The following is a 21,139-nucleotide window of genomic DNA, read 5'->3' as shown; positions in this document are numbered from 1 at the left end:
ACAGTGTATGCCGTGCATCCCTATAGCAGTAACCCTTTTTAAAAGGATTGTTAAAGGACAAATTTTCAAATTTGAGTTGTTGAGTTTAAAAGAGGATTTTCATTCTTCATGGTAGTCATGTTTCAACCATGTAATCTTGTAAATTATTGTAATTCTCAGAGCAATCTTAACATTATGATTAGGACTTAGAATAGTATATTGATCTTAAGCATATTCTTTAGGCATCTTTTTCCTTGCCCATCCATTAAACTGAAATTATTTCATTGGGCAGATATATTGTTAGGGTTCTGGGTTTAGTTCAAGTTTACAGCATAATAATGACATAACTTCTTTATCTCAATGTTATGTTCTTTAAATTTCTATGATTAGAAAAATCCTTTCTAAAGCAAGACTCATTTAAACATTTTTAAATGTTTTAAACATTTTAAACGCTTAAAAATAGTTTATCAACCTTTTCCTTAATCATTTTGCAGAAATTAAACATAGTCACTATAGCTCTATCTGTGTTACACTATTGTACATCAGCTAGTGCATGTGAATCCCATGGGATTTACCTTACTAAGACTATAATCTCTTGACTTCATTTGATAGTTAGATTGTATTTGCAGTGCAGGGTTTAAGGAGAAGAATCAAATAGATACTTAGAATTATTTCTGACGTGGGTGGTTACAACAGGGATTTTCAGCAGCATATTTCTTAGAACAAAATGATTTCATATGTCCCAAGGACCAGTGAAAGTGAAATTAAAAGCCTGAAATGCATGGGGCACTTGATTTCTTCTGCTTTTAGTAGCCACTTCTTCTGATGCTGTAGGAGCTGAAAACCCTGTATGAAACCAGAACATGCAGCATCACATGGTGAATGATTAAATATGCCTCTGTCAAACTAGGGTAGCCTGGTAGACTTGATGTTCCTACTTTCATGCCTTGGACTGCTTATATGACCTATTCCATTGTAAATCTGAATGTGCTTATTTGGTAATTACTAAAGAGGAAGGAAGAACTCTATTATTGATGAAATATGCTGTTCTGTATTCAGTGAGTGGGAGTTCATCACCTTTTTTTGCTTCTTTTCATCTCGGTTAATATAAATGGTCTTCTTTTCCAGCTCTGCCATTCTTCAGCTAGCTAGCGTATGGCAACCTGATATCGTAATTAAAGAAATGAAAAGGAGACCAGAATCCTTGGCAGTTTAGATTTCTTATCATTATTAGACTGCTTGCTCTCTGACACTTTTCTATTTGAATGTATGAAACCTAATTACTTGCTTGAGAATCTAGGACCAATAAAGATGTATATCTTTAAAACTGTCATCAAAACTTTTGGGGTATGTCAAGGAAAATATTTTATATATATATATATATATATATATATATATATATTTTTTTTTTTTTGTGTGTGTGTGTGTGATGCATATATTGGAAAGGCTTTTTGTGTGTACATGCGTGTGTGCTGCATATATTGGAGAGGCTTTTTTTCAGTTTTAATCTGTGGAGGAAAATCTCTTTGCTCCAAGCCTGGGGTTTGTATTTATTCTTTATCCAGGTCAGAAAGTAACACTGATGTTTGCCAAGCCTAAGCTTTCAGGATTTGAGCCAGGCTGAATCATGAAGCTGGCTTACAACCCTTGAGTGTATTTATCAGAAGAAAGAAAAAAACACAAAGCAGAGAAGAATATTTGACACTTTTTGTTTGTTTGTTTGTTTGTCATCTTTTTTTGTGAACCATGAACATTCTCCTTCCCCTCCAACTGGACACTTTGGGGTTTTTGTTGTGACATCCTCAAAGACTGGCGTGCAGTTTTCTCCTATGTTAGATGCTAATGCATCTTCAGTATCTGATTCCAGAGTATTTAAGTGAAATTGATACATAAAATCCATTTCTAAAATAGTTTTTTTTTGTTTGTTTGTTTGTTTGTTTTTGTTAAGACACTAGAAACTAGTGTCTTCATAATTGAAACAGATTACCCCTAAAGTTTGAGAACTTACTTTTTTTGTATCAATAAATCATTGAAAATATCTATTACCATCTATCATCAAAACTTTTGACAAAGTCATTACTGTGGTCAGGAACCATGTGCTGCTCTATTAATGAAGAAAGACAAAATGCAGATACTACAGTTACTGCAGCTAGATTCAGAGCTTTTGGACATCTTAATCAGAATAGAAAATTTCTTGTATTGAGAGGCCCCAAACTGCTAAAAGCCTAACAGAAAACTGTTTGGTAGGATGCTCTCTGAGATATATCTTAGAGGTGTAATTAAACCTTTTTATGCCTTGCAGTTCAACATCTGGCAGAGCAAACGTGATGTGGCCCAGCAAGGTTCTGGCTCTCACCTGCTTTTTGCAATAGGTGAGATAGCTTGCAGTTCCTGCTAGACTGGCATCACTGTCACCTGTTGCAAAGGTAATCAGGATTGGAGGATAGATAGAATTTAGGTTACCTTTTGTAGTGTGGAAAGCAGCAGGCATATATAAGTGGCAACATGAACGTGAAGAACCAGATAATGGTTGTATATTGGGCTTCTCAGAATATGCATAAACATGGATGGAATAGTTGCTAGTTGCCATGGTGTCTCAATTTTTTGTTTGGAGTTATATTGGGAGTGGATTAGGTGAGCTGAGAGAGGAGAAACTAAGAAGTAGCAGTAAAGCTGATGCATTAGAAGAAATTTACACTTTGAAAATTGCAGTAAATACTGTGATGGCACTGTCAAAGCTGACTGTTCATTGCTTAGATTGCTTCTGTAGTGGCTTAATCAGCTTAGTCTGTGGCTATCAGTTCCTTTCCTGAAGTCCACAACGCTTTGAAAGTCAGGAGGACCAAAAGCAATGCTAGCGAAGGACTTGTTTTTGCATGTCTTTACTTTTATATTAATTCTGCTGTGGCAAATTTTTTTTCTCTCTTTTTTTTTTTTTGTTTAGACCTTTCCTTTCAAAGTTAGAAGACCAGAAAGTAACAATACTTACTGATCTTACTTCCTTTCTGCTGATATTTTTGCTATTTTTTCTGAATTTTATAAGATTCCTGAAATTAATACCATTTTTCTGTGCAAGAACTTTTCTGTGTTCTTGAGTATTGTTTTTCTCATGTGTTGTCACATTTTGGTTAGTGAAAAGACTTATTCAGTGACTGTAAGAACTTCTGAAATCTCTTTTGTTTGCATGATCAATATTGACTAAATTTTATTTAGACTAGTAATATGACAGTAGTCTCTTAGTATCAGGAATAGTACAGTCCAAGACTTTGAGTGGTGGGTATTTTAAACTGTTGCTGTACTTTCTGGGAAGGAGCTCTCACATTAGTTTTGAATATATCTGCTGGTATCTGTCTACATATAGTTTTACACTTATGTCTCATGCTATGTAGGTGAATAGATCCAAAAAAAGGTGGCTCTTGTCACAACTGTAATGAAAAATATGTGTATATATTCACTGAAGTTTATCTAGTGATTAGTAGCTGTTATTTAATAACTTCTAATTTTGAGTCTAATCTAATAAATCTGTACTTGATGGACATTTTTATGATGTGGATGGTAACCATCTTTACTACATGCTTTGTAGACCCTGGCTCCCATTTCAGTTACTGTAAGAGCCAGCGGTGACATAAACACAGAATCACAGAATTTCTAGGTTGGAAGAGACCTCAAGATCACCGAGTCCAACCTCTCACCTAACAATGACAAGTCCTCCACTAAACCATATCACTAAGTTCAGCATCTAAACATCTTTTAAAGACTTCCAGGGATGGTGACTCAACCACTTCCCTGGGCAGCCTGTTCCAAAGCCTAACAATCCTTTTGGTAACACTATTAAAAAGGTTCTCACTTTGCAGCATCTTCTGGTGGTGGACCTAGTGAAGATTATCTGCTTTGCTTCTGTGTATCTTTCCACACTGGTCAGTGATGACTGGTGTGTCTCCATCTTTGTGAGGAGCAGTTCTTTATCTTTGTCTCTGTCGTAGTGCAAATCCCCGGCATTGCCCAGGACGTTTGGTCACCCTTTTTGATGTAGGAATATAATCAGTTCCTTTGTCCTGAACTGCTTCATGTTCATGTCATAACTGTGCAGAACCTTTTGCTTGGAAATAGTATGGTAGATCACAGAATGGGAACTGCTGGCAGAGGCTTATTTTTTTCTGAATACTGCAAATCCCACCAGCTTTGCCTGCCACAAGCTCACTTGCATAAGGGAGGTCCAAGGATTCCATGTATTTTTCTCCAGCATACTTGATTTTGGCTTAAGGCCTGTTAGTTCTGCTGATACTGAATATGGAGACTAGCTGAGGTCTACTGTTACTCAAAACAAGTTGCGAGGGAGAACCTTAAGGTAAAGCCAAGCATCCACACGGAAGAGTCACATCTCCTTGTATACAAAGAATAGTGGCAATGCTGGGGGTGACTTTTGAATTACAGAGTGTGAAGAGAATTTCCACCATATAATTCACTCCTTACTAATTTACTTTTGGAGAGAGAAAGCAAGCAAGTAAGGAAAGGAAAGGTGCAGTGAATATCCAGAACTGATTAGTACAGCGAGCAGAAACCCATACATTCCCAAACCCACATTTGCTGAGTTCACATTTTAAACCAAAACTTCTGTGACTTGTGAAAAGTCAAAGACTGCTAGATAACCACTCTAAGCAAGGACCATGGAAATGGGGTAACAATTTTTATTGTGTGACATTATGGTCTCAGATTGAAGATGTTGATCTGCCACAGTTCCACACTGGGAATTGTGTGATGTATAGCATTTCCAGATAATTTCTAAGAGTCCACAAGAAATTGTCATAAGCACAATTTTCTTCACAATTTTTTCACAATTGACAGATTTAATTCTTGGACAGTGAGTGTAGCTCAAGCATTTGGGGGTTCTTTCTTGTAAAGAACAATAAATTAAAAATGTTTTGTGAAGAGAGAGAGAAACACATTCTTGCATTCTGATTTGTTTGTTATATAAAAATAAAGAATGAAATTAATAAGATTTCCAGCTTTATTTTGAAAAAAATATATATATATATATTTCACAGATATTTATTTGAAGTCTTATATCTGAAGATGTACAGTGAGTTAACATGTGGAGTTAAATTTACATCTACCCTTGTACATCTATGTTCTTCTAAGTTATTTTCTTACACGATTGGAGATCTCCAGGTATATGTTCAAGAAATCAACATTAGGTACTATGTGGGTCTTAGTGAATATGTTGCTTAGACTCTGAAACAAGCTAATTACTGATTAAAAATTGATGAAATTCTGAGAACCACAGAAGTTTTCTGAAGTGTTCCCTAAAGGTTTTCCTTTTGCCTTTCTTGCTCTTTTTATTCTCTTGCAGCTAACTGAAAATTGTCTCTGAAGGTTTCTCTCTGTTTTCCTTCCAGTTTACCAAATCTTCTTTTCCTTAATGTTACTTCGATAAAGACTCTACGGCTTTAATATATAATTTTCATTGTGACTTTCACTGCTGCAATTAAGTAGCTAATTGAACAGTTTATAATGTGCATGCCTAATTGCTTTTGCAAGAGGTTAACTGTGAAAAGCATAGAAAATTAACACACAAAATGTTGCCTAGGTTACCTTTTACTGAGTAAAGCCTCAGAGATTCTGTTTACTGTACTGCTTATGGGCAGCTAAATTCCGAAAGATGTTTTAATATGAAACTTTCTTTGATATTAAATCTTAGATATCGACTATAATGTAATATGACATAGTTTTAAAAACTTCCATAAAACATAAGCATAGAGGATCCATTTGGGGTCCAGCATATACTAAAAGATGTTAAGACTGCAGTTATTTTTTTTTTTTCCTTTCTTATCCTTCTGAAAATGAAGAACAGCAATTAGGATTTTTTGGACTGTCTGTAATAACTTTCTCTAATAAAAATAGAACAAAACTAATACTAGCCTCTAAGAATACTTCCAATGTTGGTTTTTTTTTTTTTTTTTTTTTTTTTTTTTTTTTTTTTTTTTTTTTTTCATAGAATAAATAGATGTTTAATCTCCCTTTGCTATTTCTAATAATACACAGGCTTTAGAACAGCTTTTATGACAAAAAATTGCAAAGTGCTGGTCACACAGAAGGGATTTTCCAGTAGTTCCCTGGACTCTACAGTGAAACGGACAGCATGAGATCAAATCTAACAAAACCCTAGAAAAACATAAACTTCTCAAACGTATTTTCAGAGTTACCTTCTTCTAGAAAAAAACACAGTATTCAATGTAGTCATTATTAGTATACAGATTGTATTTCTCACAGAGCTATGGCACAACTAGAAAAGAAAGTAACAGTGCTATGAATGTAATAGGAAACTTTCTTGTTTTTTAAAAACATTTATTGATAAGTAAATATTACTGACTAAAACCAGAAGTTATCATTACAAAATGTGTGGTGTAATGCTGCAGTTGACTAATCTTTGCTTTCAAGCAGCTCAGTCAGTGAATGTGTTTTCTGTATACCTTCCCACTTTCTTGTCAGTCCAGTGGTAAAAAAAAATAAACTGCTTATTTGAACATGCTCTGTTGACTAGTAAAGCCTGTACAATACTGCTTTTATGAAGGAACACTCCTCATGTTGACCTTCTTCTCCACCATATTTAAACTACTGTCCTCCTTTGTTTCTTTATCACTTCTAAATTTTACTGCTTTCCCTCTTCTAAATCATACTCACTTTCCTTCTGTACTCTGCTTGATTACAGGCCCTGTATGTTTTTGGTCTTGACATGTTTTTTATTTTTACTTTCTTTTGTAGCAAATGGAGATCTGTCTAATGATGCTAGGAAATATTCTTTATCTTTCTAAAACTGAATAGTGATCCAAGTCAGTGGCTCTATTAGTTGTGAAGAGCAAGTCTGTATTTTACTGATTTTGCAAAAAGCTTCTTTCCTTTTATTGCTTATTAATGTGCTGTGAGCCTTCATTTTACCAAAGATATTAACAAGGTATTTGAAGAACCTGGTTTGGTACCTCTGTTGACTTTTTAATTCTTGTGTGTGTTTTTGCCTCACAGGATTTAACAATTCTGAACGCATGTGTGACAAAGAGTTCATAATACGCAGAGCAGCCACAAATCGTGTCCTGAATGTCTTGCGTCACTGGGTCTCCAAGCACTCTCAGGTATCCTCACTCATCCTCTCCATTTGTAGTACATTTGTGGAAAGATACAAGCTGACCTCAGTCCACTCAAGGAATTCATGTGATTTGGTTCTCTCTACAAAATATTGTGAGTCTGTTCACTTCAGTTACCTTTATTGAATGTGTCAAAATGCTTGTGCTTGTGTGCAGATATTTATATGTTTGTTCTGAGGCATATCCAGCAAGATGCACCTGTCCTTCATGATGGTCCCTCTACAGTCCCATATAGGGCTGTGAGTCTCTTACACACTCACAAAATTGAGTAGCTAGTAGAATTTTGTGTATAGCAATGTCCTGCTAGGTGAGGAAAATGTTGGAAGATTTTGGCATGCACGTAGAAAACTACCAGGAGGGAAGGACAGAAGAAGGGACAGAAAGAAAGAAAGAGGAAGATACTGAGAGAACATTATGGAAGTACAGGGAAAATTTGCAAGCCTTGGATAGATGGTACATTGTTGCAATTGCAGACTGCTTTATCACTCCATGATAGCAATCAAAAACATTGATCAAAACAGGGTCTATTGTGCAGATGACTGCAACACTCCCTTATCACAGAATCACAGAATCACAGAATTTCTAGGTGGGAAGAGACCTCAAGATCATCTAGTCCAACCTCTGACCTAACGCTAACAGTCCCCACTAAACCATATCCCTAAGCTATGTCAAATGCAATTCCCTTTTTTCCTTGTAATTTTCATAGAGGTTAAGTTTACTAGAGGATTAAGCCAGTAGGAAATGCCTAAGTAATAAAAATGTATTAAAGAGGCTGAATGGCAAAGAAGAAGTTGATAAAACCTCTCCTGGTATCATGAAGTGAGTAAACATTTTGAGTTATTGGAAATAATGTTTATCTACCAAACTCTGTTTGGCTACTGTTAAATGAAAATCACTTCATGGCAAAATCTTGAGCTGTAGTGGGAATGACAGAAGTCTGTTACTCCTGCTCTGTGTTACAGTAGTGTACTGTACATCCTCATTGTGTCCCTGCCACAATAAATAATTAGTTCTTTGAGTTGAGCTGACCCTCTATGCTAATTAAATGATGGTTGATTAATGTGCCTGTGAAAATGATGGTTGGCATCAGATTTTTGTCTACATTAATTGTCAACAACAAGTTAAACTGAAGTTTAAAAAGGAAATGCACAGGTAGTGGACACAAGGGCATGTGGTCTGGGAAGAGTATGAGGATGCCATTCAGAGGTGTAGGAATGGGATCAGGAAAGCCAAGACACAGATGGAACAGAGCTTGGCAAGGGAAGCAAGAAGTAACAAGGGATTCTGCTGGTGCATTGGCCAGAAAAGAAGGGCCAAGTAGATTGTTCCCTCTCTGATAAAGGAGAAGGGAGAACTGATAATGACAGACACGGCAAAGACTGAGGCACTCATGAGGTTCTTTGCCTCAGTCTTCACTGCCAGTCAGGCATCCCACAGCCCTTGTTTCCCTGAACCTCTAAGCAAGGGCTGGGGGATCAAAGTCCCTCCTACTGTAAGTGAAGAGCAGGTTCGTGAGCATCTGGGTAAAAGTTCAGCACTGCATTGTCAAAGTGGAAGCTATTGTTTGTCTCTGCAGTCACTCACTGTCTTTTATTTTTTCCATGGCAAAGCTGTCAGATATTAATTTCCTAGCTCTCTTAATCCAATATTACAATAGAGCAAATATTTTAAAATGTAGGGGCTTTTGCATATCAACTAATGAATGCTACAGCAATGGAGCATGTAATCACCTTTTTTGTTGTTTACTTGAGAGACTAGGGGCAGATGAAGGACACAAGACCTAAAGAAAACAGAAATGACTGACTAGTTTCTGCCACAAAAATACATGGTCACGACTGCTTTAAGGAAGACAAGTGAAGAATTATTTTCTGGACAAATAGTATGAAATGTTGGCTGTAAAGATGTATAGTCCTGAGAGAGCAGTAGCTCAGAGCCTCTTTCTACAACAACACAAACTGCAAGCCAGAGGACTCTTAGCTGCTAGTATGTGCTGAAGAAATGCTTATTAGATTTACAAAATAACGAAACAATGTCAGTACTAAAATTCTATGGGATCAACAGATCATCCAAAAATGTTATCACATTTTAAGGTATTTGCATCATTCTCTGGCCACTTAGTGCATTTAAGACATCCTTCACCTTCATCAACAACCAAGGGCAGGTTTTATTCTCTTAAAAGAAGAAGAGGTTGGCAAAAGAAACTGAGATTTTCAAAGATAAACCTGTAATTCAATGTTTTGCTGATACCATTTTCTTTCTGCTTGGCTTTGAACTTGCTCTTGTTGCAAACATCAAATATACAATTTCTGTCCTCTGGAGAAGTTTCTCCTACTTCCCTATAGACTTCTCCCTGTGATGTGCCTCGGTCCTTGTCATCATTACTAGTCTGTGCTGCTGGAAAAGATGATCTACTTTGCCAGACTTTTTCTGCAAAAGTGCCATTTCCTCATTAGTTTGATAAAAAGATGGAAAAAATATTAGATAGGTAAATTGTGGGGCTTTGTTTAATTTTTCTTTGAAGGTACTAAATGCTGCTGCAGACATGTTTATTGTTGCAGCATGTGACTAGCTCTGCAGCATAACAGCATCTCAGTTCCGGTGCTCTCTGATCCACCAATAACAGTAATTTATTTGCAAGTTATTTGTCTGCCTAAATTATTGTACTGATTGATAGTGTTTTGGTGCAATGTGCACATCAGATGCTGTACAGTCCCATAAGAGTATACAACCTATGTTCAGAAATGTGTATAATGTAAAGATAGTAATGTACAACCATCTGTCTAAAGTGTGCTTACATATATCATCCCACTTACTCATCCCCTACCCTCCATCTCTCCCTCTGGATCCCTTTGGCTTACTGCAGTCTGCTACTCTCTAGAGCATAATAACATGGGTCAGGGTTAGTGCATGAACCAACGGACAGAGATACTGTCCAAACAAATGGTTCAAAGCTTTGTGTTTCCTCACTTTCCTCTATCCAGTCCTTGGATGGGTCTTGGAAATGTTTAATTTGCTGGGCTGTGGAATGAATTAGCTTTCTACAGTATCTTGCAACTGTGTCAAAACCACAGTTATGTATAATTTAGGTTGATTTTTTTTTTTAAGCATGTGCTTTTAAAAATTTATCTGAGCATGGACAGTGTTTAATACGAAAACATGTCTGTGGGCAGAAAACAAAATCATTAAAATTAACAATTCAGCTTATTTAGAGAGGATATGCTTTCATAAAGCAGTTGTGTTATCCTGAAATCATACTAAATAATGCTTAGAAAAAGGATTCATTATTTGTAAAACCTGGGTCATTCACTGTAGGAGCCTCACTTAAAATCTGAGTAAATATATAGTGATGCCAATTTTGCAGCCCTTTCAGAAGGGCAGAAGGAACTAATTAATGTCTCCAGGAGCTCCCAAGGCACAGATAAAAATTTGGAAAAAACATTCTCGCATAATGTGACACATACTTTTTGTTTTTACCACACTGAGCAAGAGGAATCAAACCCATATTGCTATTTTTCTTTTTATTATGTGTATGAACGATGGATTATTTAGGTTTTCTAGATTTTTTATTTACATTTTGTTCTTTTCATTCTCATCACCTCCCCTTTTTCCCCGTTCTTCTCTTTTTAATTCAAACACCTACAGGCCAACAAAGCTTTCTTTTTGCCCAAAATAACAGCAGTGTTCATGTTTGCATTTTGTTTTTAAAATGTAACTGAGAGGAACAGTGTAGGATTCTCCTGTTGTAAACAATGAAAACACAAATGCTGAGGCAGACAGTCATTCTGAAGACAGCTTTGATGAGAATGGAAAGGGCTTTTGAGGATAAAACTCCCACTAACTCCTGCCAGAGATGGAAAAGTAGGAAGGGAAAAAGAGAAGAAATTCCTTGTATGATTTTCATTATCCTGGTGAGGTCTTGCAGCCTTGTTTTCCTTAACAATACTTTCTTGTCCTTTATCTAAACACTTGAAGATACAAAATGAAGTGTTTCTGCTTCTGTGACAAGCAGATTGAAATGGAGCTTGTCCAAAGAGAAAGGCTTCACATCTGCTGATGAGGAAAGAGAGGCTGGCTTCTCCATGCTTCCCGGTTTTGAGTGACAGCTGCGTGCTTGCTCCCATTGGCCTCTCTGAAGATCTCAGCTGGAATGAATTGGAAAATCTTAACTCCCTTACAAACTCTATGGCTGCCAGATGGTGTCAGTGAGTTATGAAGCTACCACAAGATCTGGGGACCAGACCAAGACTTGAATTTTGAGTCTTGGTCATGATTTTGGTGCCTGACTCCTGTCTTGCTCCAACTGTGAAATAACCTCCTGCAAGTCATTTTCTTGTTCGCGCCAACTAAACTGTGACGGGTTTTCAAAAGAAGGTTTTGCAAATACAGTTGCAGATACCATTTGGGGATGATGGAAGGAAGGTGTCTGTGTACAGAAAATTGTCCAAGAAAGATGATTCTAGTTAGGCACCAATGGTTTTAGTATATCTTTGCATGTGATTTGGCCAATGCCCTTTTGTATGTCGGAACCAAAAAATAACATGAAAATTCATTCATATGAGCCCCACTTGGCTTGTGTTTAAATGCATAAAGTAACGAGTATGATGCCTGGCAAAGCTGTAGTGAGCTTACTGTAGAAATGTGAACAAATCACACTTACACAATGATTTCTGTACAATATTCTGTATTCTAGTTACATATCAAACAAATCCTTAGGGCCTGAGGCCTCTGTTTTTAAACAGCAATTTCTGAGATTCTTCCTGAAATAAAGACATGTAAAAATACAGATTGTGGATTGAAGAAACAACGAGGTTGCCACAGGGTGAGGCAGAGCAAGGGAACCATAAGCGAACCTTCCAATTCACTGTTGGTCACTCAGTAAAGAAAGTTTGCATCAGTTTCCTCCATGTGCAGAATATACATGCATATTCAGTAGCAATGTACTTAATTGTTGCTATGGTCTGTCCAAATGTAGCAGAAGCATAAAGATTTGATGTTCCATGACCCTTTAGAGAGCCTGAGTCACCCTCAGAACAGTAGCCAGGCTTGCAGTCAGTCAGACTAATTAGAGGTACACTGCTTGTGCTTGTGCTGGAGCCTGACAGATACTTCCTCACTGAGGTCTTCCTGCAAATCTCTTACATGTACTAAGTCCTAGAACTTAGAGGCAGAGATGTCACATTTCCCACCAGTCCTGAATACTTTAATCTGACAATACCTAGTGGCTAGATTATTCCTGCAAGGTTTCTTCATACTACCAAGTTACACAGTGCTTGGATAATGAAAGGTTTTTATTGTATGCACTGAGAATTACTCAGTCATGCTTTTAACATAGCTTGTACTTTGGTACTAATTGTGTTCAATCTGGAGTGACAGGCTAGCACTGATACCATGGAATCAGGACTGGCACTCTTCCCCAAATGATGGTTGTTTCTTTGCACTTGAAACTAACTAGAAGACAAAGGTGCAGTTCTTTGATTGCTTTCTGAAATAGACTAGGAGTAGTTCAAGTATGAATTTTCCTTGAAAGCCAATTTTAATATCTTTTATCTTTTTATTTTCCAAATGTGTAAATGTTTTGTTGGAAGTGAAGATATGAAAATCTCCTGTAGCACAACTGTATGCAGTGTTTGTGCTTTTATGCTGGAAAATGAAATAGCGTTGTAGAGGACTGCATCACTGGAGTAATTCCAGTAAACTGTGATAGAATGTGATCTTCTGTATAGAAGATTAAGAGTTATTCCACTGATGTCATTGAAATGACGATCTGTTTACACTTTGGAATAAGAGCAGATATATTAAAATTGTAAGGCAAAATCCATCTATTTGAAAATATACCAATTTCATTGTAAACAGTCTTTCCGTAGATCTCTCTCCCCTCCTGGTCATCTCCAGTGCTGGGCTCCCAGCAGGGTTTTATCATTAGCCCGTCACTTTAAAGTAATCAGTTATAGCCAGCAGCAGTGCTGGTCTTTCTCAATGTCTGTGCCCATCTGCTATTTTCAGCTTGCTGCTGGAAATGGGGGCAGAGGACATTAAGTCTGCATGCAGTATCTCCACATTGTGTGAGTACTCTTAGAGGCATCCAAACCTTGACTTCAGCTGTACATGTAGTTTCCTCTGTCTTTCACATCTGGTATTTTTAATCCTTCATTATGTTTTACTTCTCCCTTCAGTAATTAATTCCTCCTTCCTCTCCACTGGAGCTTTTTCTCTTCCAGATGCCTCTCAAAACTTTCCCATTGTACAGCCATAGTACAATCGTCTCACTGTAATATATAATTCCTGTCCTCACTGACATTTCTTCTTATTTGGTACCTCTCTGGTTAATTCATCTTGCATTTTAGAAATGTGACCACTTCTTTTCTTTCTACATGTTTGTCTTTTCTGCTTTCCCCATTTCCTTCAAACACATCTCTCCTCAGTTTCTCTTGTTTGTCACTTATGGACTGAAAGATCCTCACTATATAGCTATTCACAGGATGAAGAGAAGTGGCAGGGAAAAGATTTCAGTGCATTGATTTTCTTGCTTGTAGTGTGAATATCAACTACGTCTGGGAGAATCTGTGGAAACACCATGGGTTGTATGTGCCAGCATTGGAAATCTGAATTGGAAAGCAGTCAGTTTTTTTTTTTTCTTCCCTGCATGTAAAAAGGCTTCCAGCTTGGGAGGCATTCTTGGTGAGCGGATTAGAGCTTTCTGTCCATCTCTGATTATCACAGAGCCCTGTACGCTTTGGGTGTGATGCTTGGGCAGCTGGCACTTCCTGGTGAGCCAGGTGTACCTGCAGATCTCCTGGGTGAACTTCTCATGCGTCTCCTCAGGGCGTAATGTTATGTAACAGAAAATCAGAATAAAAAAGTAGTGAGAAACTAATACAATTAATCCAAATCTATTCAGCAAAGACTGTCATGAGGGTGTAGCATTACATTTATCCTGACAACTTGTACTCCTCCTCCTGCTCTTCACGTAGCAATCACAGGCTTCTGAAGCCAATCTGCCTTTTATTTATTTATTTTTAATGCCTTGTAAACAGATGCCCAAGAAGTTGAAATCTTGGGTCTATTTTGCAAGCTGAACTTAAATTATTTTTACAGTTTGGAGGTAGAGTTACACTGCAGTTGGATAATATTATTCTGTGAAATGGTTCCCTTTAGGCTTTCTTCATGATGCCTCCATATACAGTTCTGTCCCCTCCCCTTTTCTGCTCCTTCCTTCCCTCCCTCCTGGTATCCTTTGTAATCCTTATCACTGAAATACTCAAAATATTTTCCAAGTAAATTAAGTTCTCAGGTTTTAGCTCCCTTTTGTTTGCTTGGGGTTATTCAAGTTTCCTCACCTTGTTTAAATGAAGAATGTTTCCTCTCACTGAGGAAAATTTAAAGAGGAGGAGGAAATGTTTGGGGGTTTCACTGAACCCATGATGAAACTTGAAAATTACATTCTCTGTATAATCACCTGTAGTAAATCTACAGTAAATTTGTTGTTGAACCTCGTTGGCTCAGCTAAGTTCTGTTTTTCTCACTTTCTGCTGCCATCATTACAGTCTGTCTTGTTGTGCAGTGATTCCAAATCCATCATCTCCTTTATTTTATTTTATTTTATTTTATTTTATTTTATTTTATTTTATTTTATTTTATTTTATTTTATTTTATTTTATTTTATTTTATTTTATTTTATTTTATTTTATTTTATTTTATTTTATTTTATTTTATTTTATTTTATTTTATTTTATTTTATTTTACTTTTAAATTTTTGACTCAGCTGGATAGGTTGCTTCTGAAACACTGCTCATACTGCAGAACAGCTTTTTGAGCTCCTCCTGGCAAGAGAATGTGCAAGCACTTTCTAAATGTAACAGTACTGTCCAGTCCAGTGGATGGTGCCCATCAACAGGCTGGCTGTGAATCTGCTTGAAATATAATCTTACTGACTTAGCTCTGTAGCTGTGAAGGAGGTGTTGTGTTTTAACCCCACTAAGCAGCAATTAAAACATGGGTGTGTTATCAGCACCGCTTTCATCATTCATGGCCAGTTGGGGTCGTCTGTCCTGCTTCTGTCCCCTCCCAGCTCCTGCTGCACCCCCAGCCTTCTTGCTTGCAGGAGAGGAAAATTGTGTGAGGAGATGGAAAATTCTTGGCTTAATGTAAGCACTGCTCTGCAACAATAAAAACATGGGTGTGTTATCAGCACCACTTTCATCAAAAATCTCAAAGATAACATTATACCAGCTACTATGAAGAAAATTATCTGTCCTAACCAAACCAGGACAGGAGGCTTTTGCTTTCATAATGCAGGTGGGTGTCAGCAAAATTAATAAATTTCCCCCTGTTGCCACACTGCTCTACTGCTGGAAACTTTGATAAATGATGCTGAACCTTGTGTACAATGCTTTTGATCAGTGAAGAACTTCATACATCATATTCTTATTCTAGGTGACTCCAGGGCAGCTTTCTCACTTAACTAATCTGCTGTCATTTTTTCTATATTTGCACATTTCATAAGTGATTTTGTACTGTATATATTAAATAAATACCTTTTCTCATCACCGACAATAATGGACTTACAAATAGAACTTGAATTTTTGCACCAAAATTTTAAATAATTTTTATTCTTGAGCCAAATAGAAATCTAAATAAACCCCAGAAATCGTTAGGTTAATATGGACTCTAAAATATACTAGAGGTATGTACCCTTTCATGAAGGATTATCAAATCAAAAAATGCGTGTTGGAAAATTTAGAACTTCTTGTCTGACTGTATTCTTTCTGCAATATGTAAATTTCAGTGAAAATTTTCCTTGAATGTTGGGATAGTCCAAATTCTGACACATGCAGCCATTTAAATGTAAGTGAGTATAGCAGATTTACTCAGCCTTCACTTCTACTCAGCAAAAAGTTGGGAGCCTGTTTGCTTCTGCCAGGCCTGCTGGGTGCTGCAGTCTGCCTTGTGCTGGGGGATGGTGGCAGCGTTTTGTTGCTGTTGGCAAGATGGGAGACTTTCAGATCAGAAGTGCTGAAGAATTAGGGAAATGTGTTAACAGGTGATAACAACAGATGAAGAATGTCACGAGTATTCTAAAATTATATATAGATAAATGACATACACATATACAGTATATCTATACCTATTGGTATCTATATTTCGGTCTGTATGTACCAATAGTATAAATAGACATATTTACGTAATAAGTGAGTATATATTCAAAAACACTGACCCTAATAGAGGTAGCTATAATATACACATATAAGAGATAGTTACCTGTTAGTTATCTGATAGTTATCTGTCTATACAAATATAACAGATATTTATCTATAAAGTGTGTTTAGAATTGATAGCTAAGTATTTTGGTGTGGTTTTGTAATTCCAAGGTTAAACTTTCTACAAAGATTTAAATATTGTGAAATTGATTTCCATAGATTTTTTTAGCCATTGCTCATCATGTTAGCATCTTGGGATTCTGTATATCCCTATCTTCAGCTGTAAAATAGATTAGCTTCCCAACTGTCTTTTGAATTCCACCTTTTTTCATTGTGTTTTCTCCTTACATTTTGAGAAGCAACTTGCACTTTGTTTTAAAAAGAATGCCACCAAGCAGACAAAAAACAACCACAAATTTTGGGCAGTAAGACAACAGCTACAGAAACTGCATCAATATAAAGCCTACTCTGTCCTATGGGAAGGTTGTGCTATGGTGTGGCATCTTCTAATTGCAGGCTGGTGTGGAAGTGTAATCCGTAGATGGGATTGAGAGAGTCACACAAACCAGTGAGTCCCCTGTGTATAATCTCTTATTAGTCTGTACTATCCACAGTAGAGTTTGGGCTGGCTAAGCTGATCAAGGGTCTTTTTTTTCTAGTTTTTCTGAAGTTAGTGGGGTGGGTTTTTACACAGTGAAGTTTATTCCAAAGCCAGCATAAGTGGAAGCTAGTCCTAACCCTAGCAACTAAGTGCCTCGTAATTTGCCAACAATACTAGTTTTTCCATCTGTTTCAGGAATCCTATCTTGTGGAGATAGTTAACAAACATGTTTTGTTGTTAACATACGATATATTAATTTCTATATGTATGAGAATTAGCTTGTAAACATGAAAAAACATGTTTTTTGTTTTTTTTTTTTTTAAATGAGTCTTGTATTCATAGGTGAGGCCTTCCCATCCTGATTCACATATGCAATAACTTTAAAAAATACAAACTTTTGTTATAGTTGGAATAAAGCAAACCTTTGAGAAAAAAAAAAAATCATATAATGAAAATAACCAATGGACTGTGGTTTAAAAAACATACTTGGAGGTAAAATCCTGATAATGTTTTTATTCTACCCAATTCTAAGAATTCTACCTGATTCTGAGAATTCTATCCAACATGCTAAATAAGCACGTTAGATTTGTCAGTTCTTGGATAACTTGGATACTACCCATCTTCTTTTAGAACCATTAAGCTATTGAACAGACAATACCAATATTAATTAAAATGGTTGCTTAAGCCTATGCAGTCTTCTTCAAGGTTTCTCCTTTAGCTGAATTTTGATAGTTTTATATTCCAAATGCTTTTATTTTAAATGTCACTGGAGCAAACAATACTCTCCTGTAGTTCTGTTACATTCCTTATACTTTCACTAATTAGTCCCATTTCTATATCTTAAATAGATAAATAAATAAACTCTGTCTTCTTTGGCAGACAGGTTAAACTAGTTTCTCAAACAGGCATTTTGGACAATAGATATAGAAAATAACTTTATAAAACAAACGCAGTGCAGTATCTAGAAGTATTTTTGCTTGTTTGGGGGTGTCTGATATCCTATCCAAAGCCTAATTTTGCTTGCCTTTCTGTCCTCTAAAATCTTCCAATATGAACAAGCATCATGAAGGACTAATACACAAATACTAGCTGGTTTCAGAATGTGAATTAGCTCTTGTAAAAGTGAGGAGACTTTTGAAAACTCAAAAGGGGATACTTTTAAGAGGAGGAATGCCCAGGTCTTTACTGAGGAAGAGTAGCAGGGCATTTGTGGGCAAGAAGGCAGCCTAATCCCTCACCTCATGCTGACAATTTGAACACTAAGCTTCCTCAAAAAGCCCTGTCAGAGTGATTGGGGCACCACCTTCTTTAATGAACATATATCCTCCTAGTGTCAGTATTTCAGTGCTTTTCCAAACTAAGCATCACCTTCCTGTGTGACTTCGGGTGCACTATGGTGCATCCACTTAAGTGAGATGGATGGTGTGATGATGTGTGTCTACCAGACATGATTCTCCCTAGAGGCATTTGACTCTTTCCCTTCTAGGGAGATGGACAGAGCTCCAGAAATTCTGCCAATTTAGGAGTCTATTGCAACATAAGGGGAGGTATCTGGTTCTTTGGGAAAACAAAATATACAGCCCCTGTACAGAGATGCCAAATATTCCCCAGTTTTGGTAACTTTATTGCTGGCTCTGCTTCTGTTCCCATGGAAATGTGCAGGGGCTTGCCACAAACATGGTCTTACTTGCAAGTAGCTGTGGGTTATGAAGGAGAACCTACAGATGCACTGGATTAGCAAAGACTTGGTGTTTAGTTTTATTACCCAAATACTAGCTTTGAGCTAAATCCAAGTCTTAGTGGAGTCTGCTCCAGTACTTAACTCTAAGTTCCTACCTTAAAATTTGTACATTGTTCTAATATTTTATTTTATCCAATATCAGGTATCAACATAAATTGTTGTCTGTTTCTGTTTTTGAGTGGTGGTCCTGTGTAAGGTATTAGTCAGCCTTAGAAATAATTAAAATGCCAGTACTCTTAAGAGCACTACCAGAGAACACTGGTCTGATTTATCATGCTTATATACCTTGAATACTCTGCTACATCAAATAAAAAGCAGACCTTTCCAAAAAGAGGATTATGAAAGAAGAAATAGCAGAGGGGGAAGTAGGTAAGTAAGAAAACTCTGTAAAATAGTGGAAAAAAAACCTGTGTCCACCCTGTTGCGTTAAGGGGTATAGCCAATTAACTGTTACGGATCCAGTCAGAGTCAGGGTAATGAACTATCACAGTCACAGATTCACCGAAAACCCATTAACCAATATGTGTCTGGTGGGATTCAGAGCACTGAACAACCACGGTCACAGATTCACCAATAACTTATAACTGCCCTTACTCTAGTCGTGTTCAATGAGAACTATCATGGCTAGGAACAATGCAGTTAAGTGCAATTTATTACAGGAACAGGTACACAAGTTCTTTGGATTGCTGGTGATAGTTACTGTCTGCAAAAGCAAGGTAGCATGCATGAAATACACAGGTGCACAGCCTCGAAATTAATGCATTAAAAGGCACAAAGACTCTACAGAGATTTCTAAGTTTCTGTGGAGACACATAGTATAATCAAGTGTTCAGATCACACCAGGAGGTGTCCAATGGGGGGGAAGAGAGGCTCAGTCCATCGACTGATCCCAGGGGTCAGGAGGACCTCAGGATGGTGTCTCCCCTGACAGTGGTATCTTCCCTGACATCCCCTCTCTCTTAGGCCAATTTATATTATTTTCTATCTTTTAGGTGGAGCTCAGGTAATGCAGCTACACCCTACCATAAAAGCCTCTTCAATGTTGTACATTTTCTTTAAAACGAGAACGTTAGTTTTATTTTCCTACTTTAGGCAATTTCACCACACAACCTTGCTACACAGTCATCTCTGCTTTTCTGTTTTTCCACTTTTATGGTCATCACAGGACAATAGAGGATAAGGCACATTGTGGATACTGGTGAGATGTTTTCCTAAATTCAGAGAAAAAAGGTTAAGTGATTTGCCCAGTTCCACAAAGTAAGGGTTGGAAAATTAGATAAATTGTAGCCTTTCAGGTTACCACACATGTATCCTGCTCACTACAACAGTTTTCCAAGTTTCATTAAATATTTTCTTAGCAGATGGAATAGACAAAACTCAAAAAACTATTTTTTCAATTGCTTGATGAGTATTGTTAAAACAAAAAGGAAGTAAAATTGTTTTCCTTTGCAGGATTTTGAGCTAAATAATGAACTGAAAATGAATGTGTTAAATTTGCTGGAAGAAGTTTTAAGAGACCCTGACCTTCTACCACAAGAAAGGAAGGCTACTGCAAATATACTGAGGTAAATATGTTTCTAAATAGTCTGTCTATGTGTGGTATGTGAAAGAGATAGGAGAACATGTATCATAGAATTCACAGGGCTTTTCTTCAGATTATTTGATTTTGAAGGATTGTTAAGTTTTTTATTAGCTGTTAAGACAGACCAACTTTGAAGCACTTCATCCAGCAGCAAAATATAGCACATTTTCAGGTTAATTTGTAGTGATTACAGCTAAGTATACAGTAAAAATTGCACAATAGGAACTAAAGAATAATTAACAAAAAATTTGGATGTCTTCAAAATGGATTAAGGAAAACTTAGCTATGTCTGTTATTTGGAATATTTTAAAATTCCCTTGTAACTTTTTTAGTCTGGACAACCATCAAGTGTCAGAGCATGTTTTAAGTTTCATTCAGAAAATTCTCTTAAAAAAAATCTAACAGCCATTGGCTCAGTGTTTATGTGGTAGGGAAAAAATGCTGCCCAATAAAGCAACAAGACCATTCACTATAATATCGTGAAGAACTCCTATCTTAGCAATGAGCACTTCATGCTGCTAAGCTCTTGAGAGGCTGTTGATAGTCTAATGTGCCATGACATAGTCACTAGACCGTGCTTGCACTTTCCTTTGTGTTGACAGCTGTGTCTTAACTTCCTTGGGTAGCTTATAGAGAGGAATTATTATGTAATTAGTGCCATGAAATAAAAGATCTTTAAGTTTCCGTATAACCGGAATTATTTACCTTGGGGTTCAAATTCTTTATCACTTAGAGTTGGTGTTACAGAATTGAGTGTCTATTTGTTCCAAAAGTAAAGCCGTACATGCATTTGTCAGTGAAAATAATTCATTCTAGTAAGTGTGAATGTTTTATGGTAACTGATTTCCATGTAAGTTATGCTACATTACTGAAGAAAAATATGCATTTAAAGACCAGGCA

General features: G+C 36.8%; 1 protein-coding gene across 3 annotated transcripts in view; it reads left to right on the top strand.

Annotated features, from left to right (window-relative positions):
- RASGRF2 (Ras protein specific guanine nucleotide releasing factor 2) overlaps positions 1 to 21,139 on the top strand; it is a 136,947-nt gene that overhangs the window by 97,326 nt on the left and 18,482 nt on the right. For all 3 annotated transcript variants that reach the window (XM_038170752.2, XM_038170751.2, XM_038170753.2), the window contains exons 18-19: positions 7,000 to 7,106; positions 20,110 to 20,222. In XM_038170752.2, coding sequence (XP_038026680.1) covers positions 7,000 to 7,106; positions 20,110 to 20,222 — 220 coding nt within the window. The remainder of the gene's footprint in view (positions 1 to 6,999; positions 7,107 to 20,109; positions 20,223 to 21,139) is intronic.

The sequence above is a fragment of the Anas platyrhynchos genome, chromosome Z (genome assembly GCF_047663525.1).
Source record: "Anas platyrhynchos isolate ZD024472 breed Pekin duck chromosome Z, IASCAAS_PekinDuck_T2T, whole genome shotgun sequence".
NCBI classification, from domain to species: Eukaryota; Metazoa; Chordata; class Aves; order Anseriformes; family Anatidae; genus Anas; species Anas platyrhynchos.
This window is presented reverse-complemented; position numbering and strand designations above follow the sequence as displayed.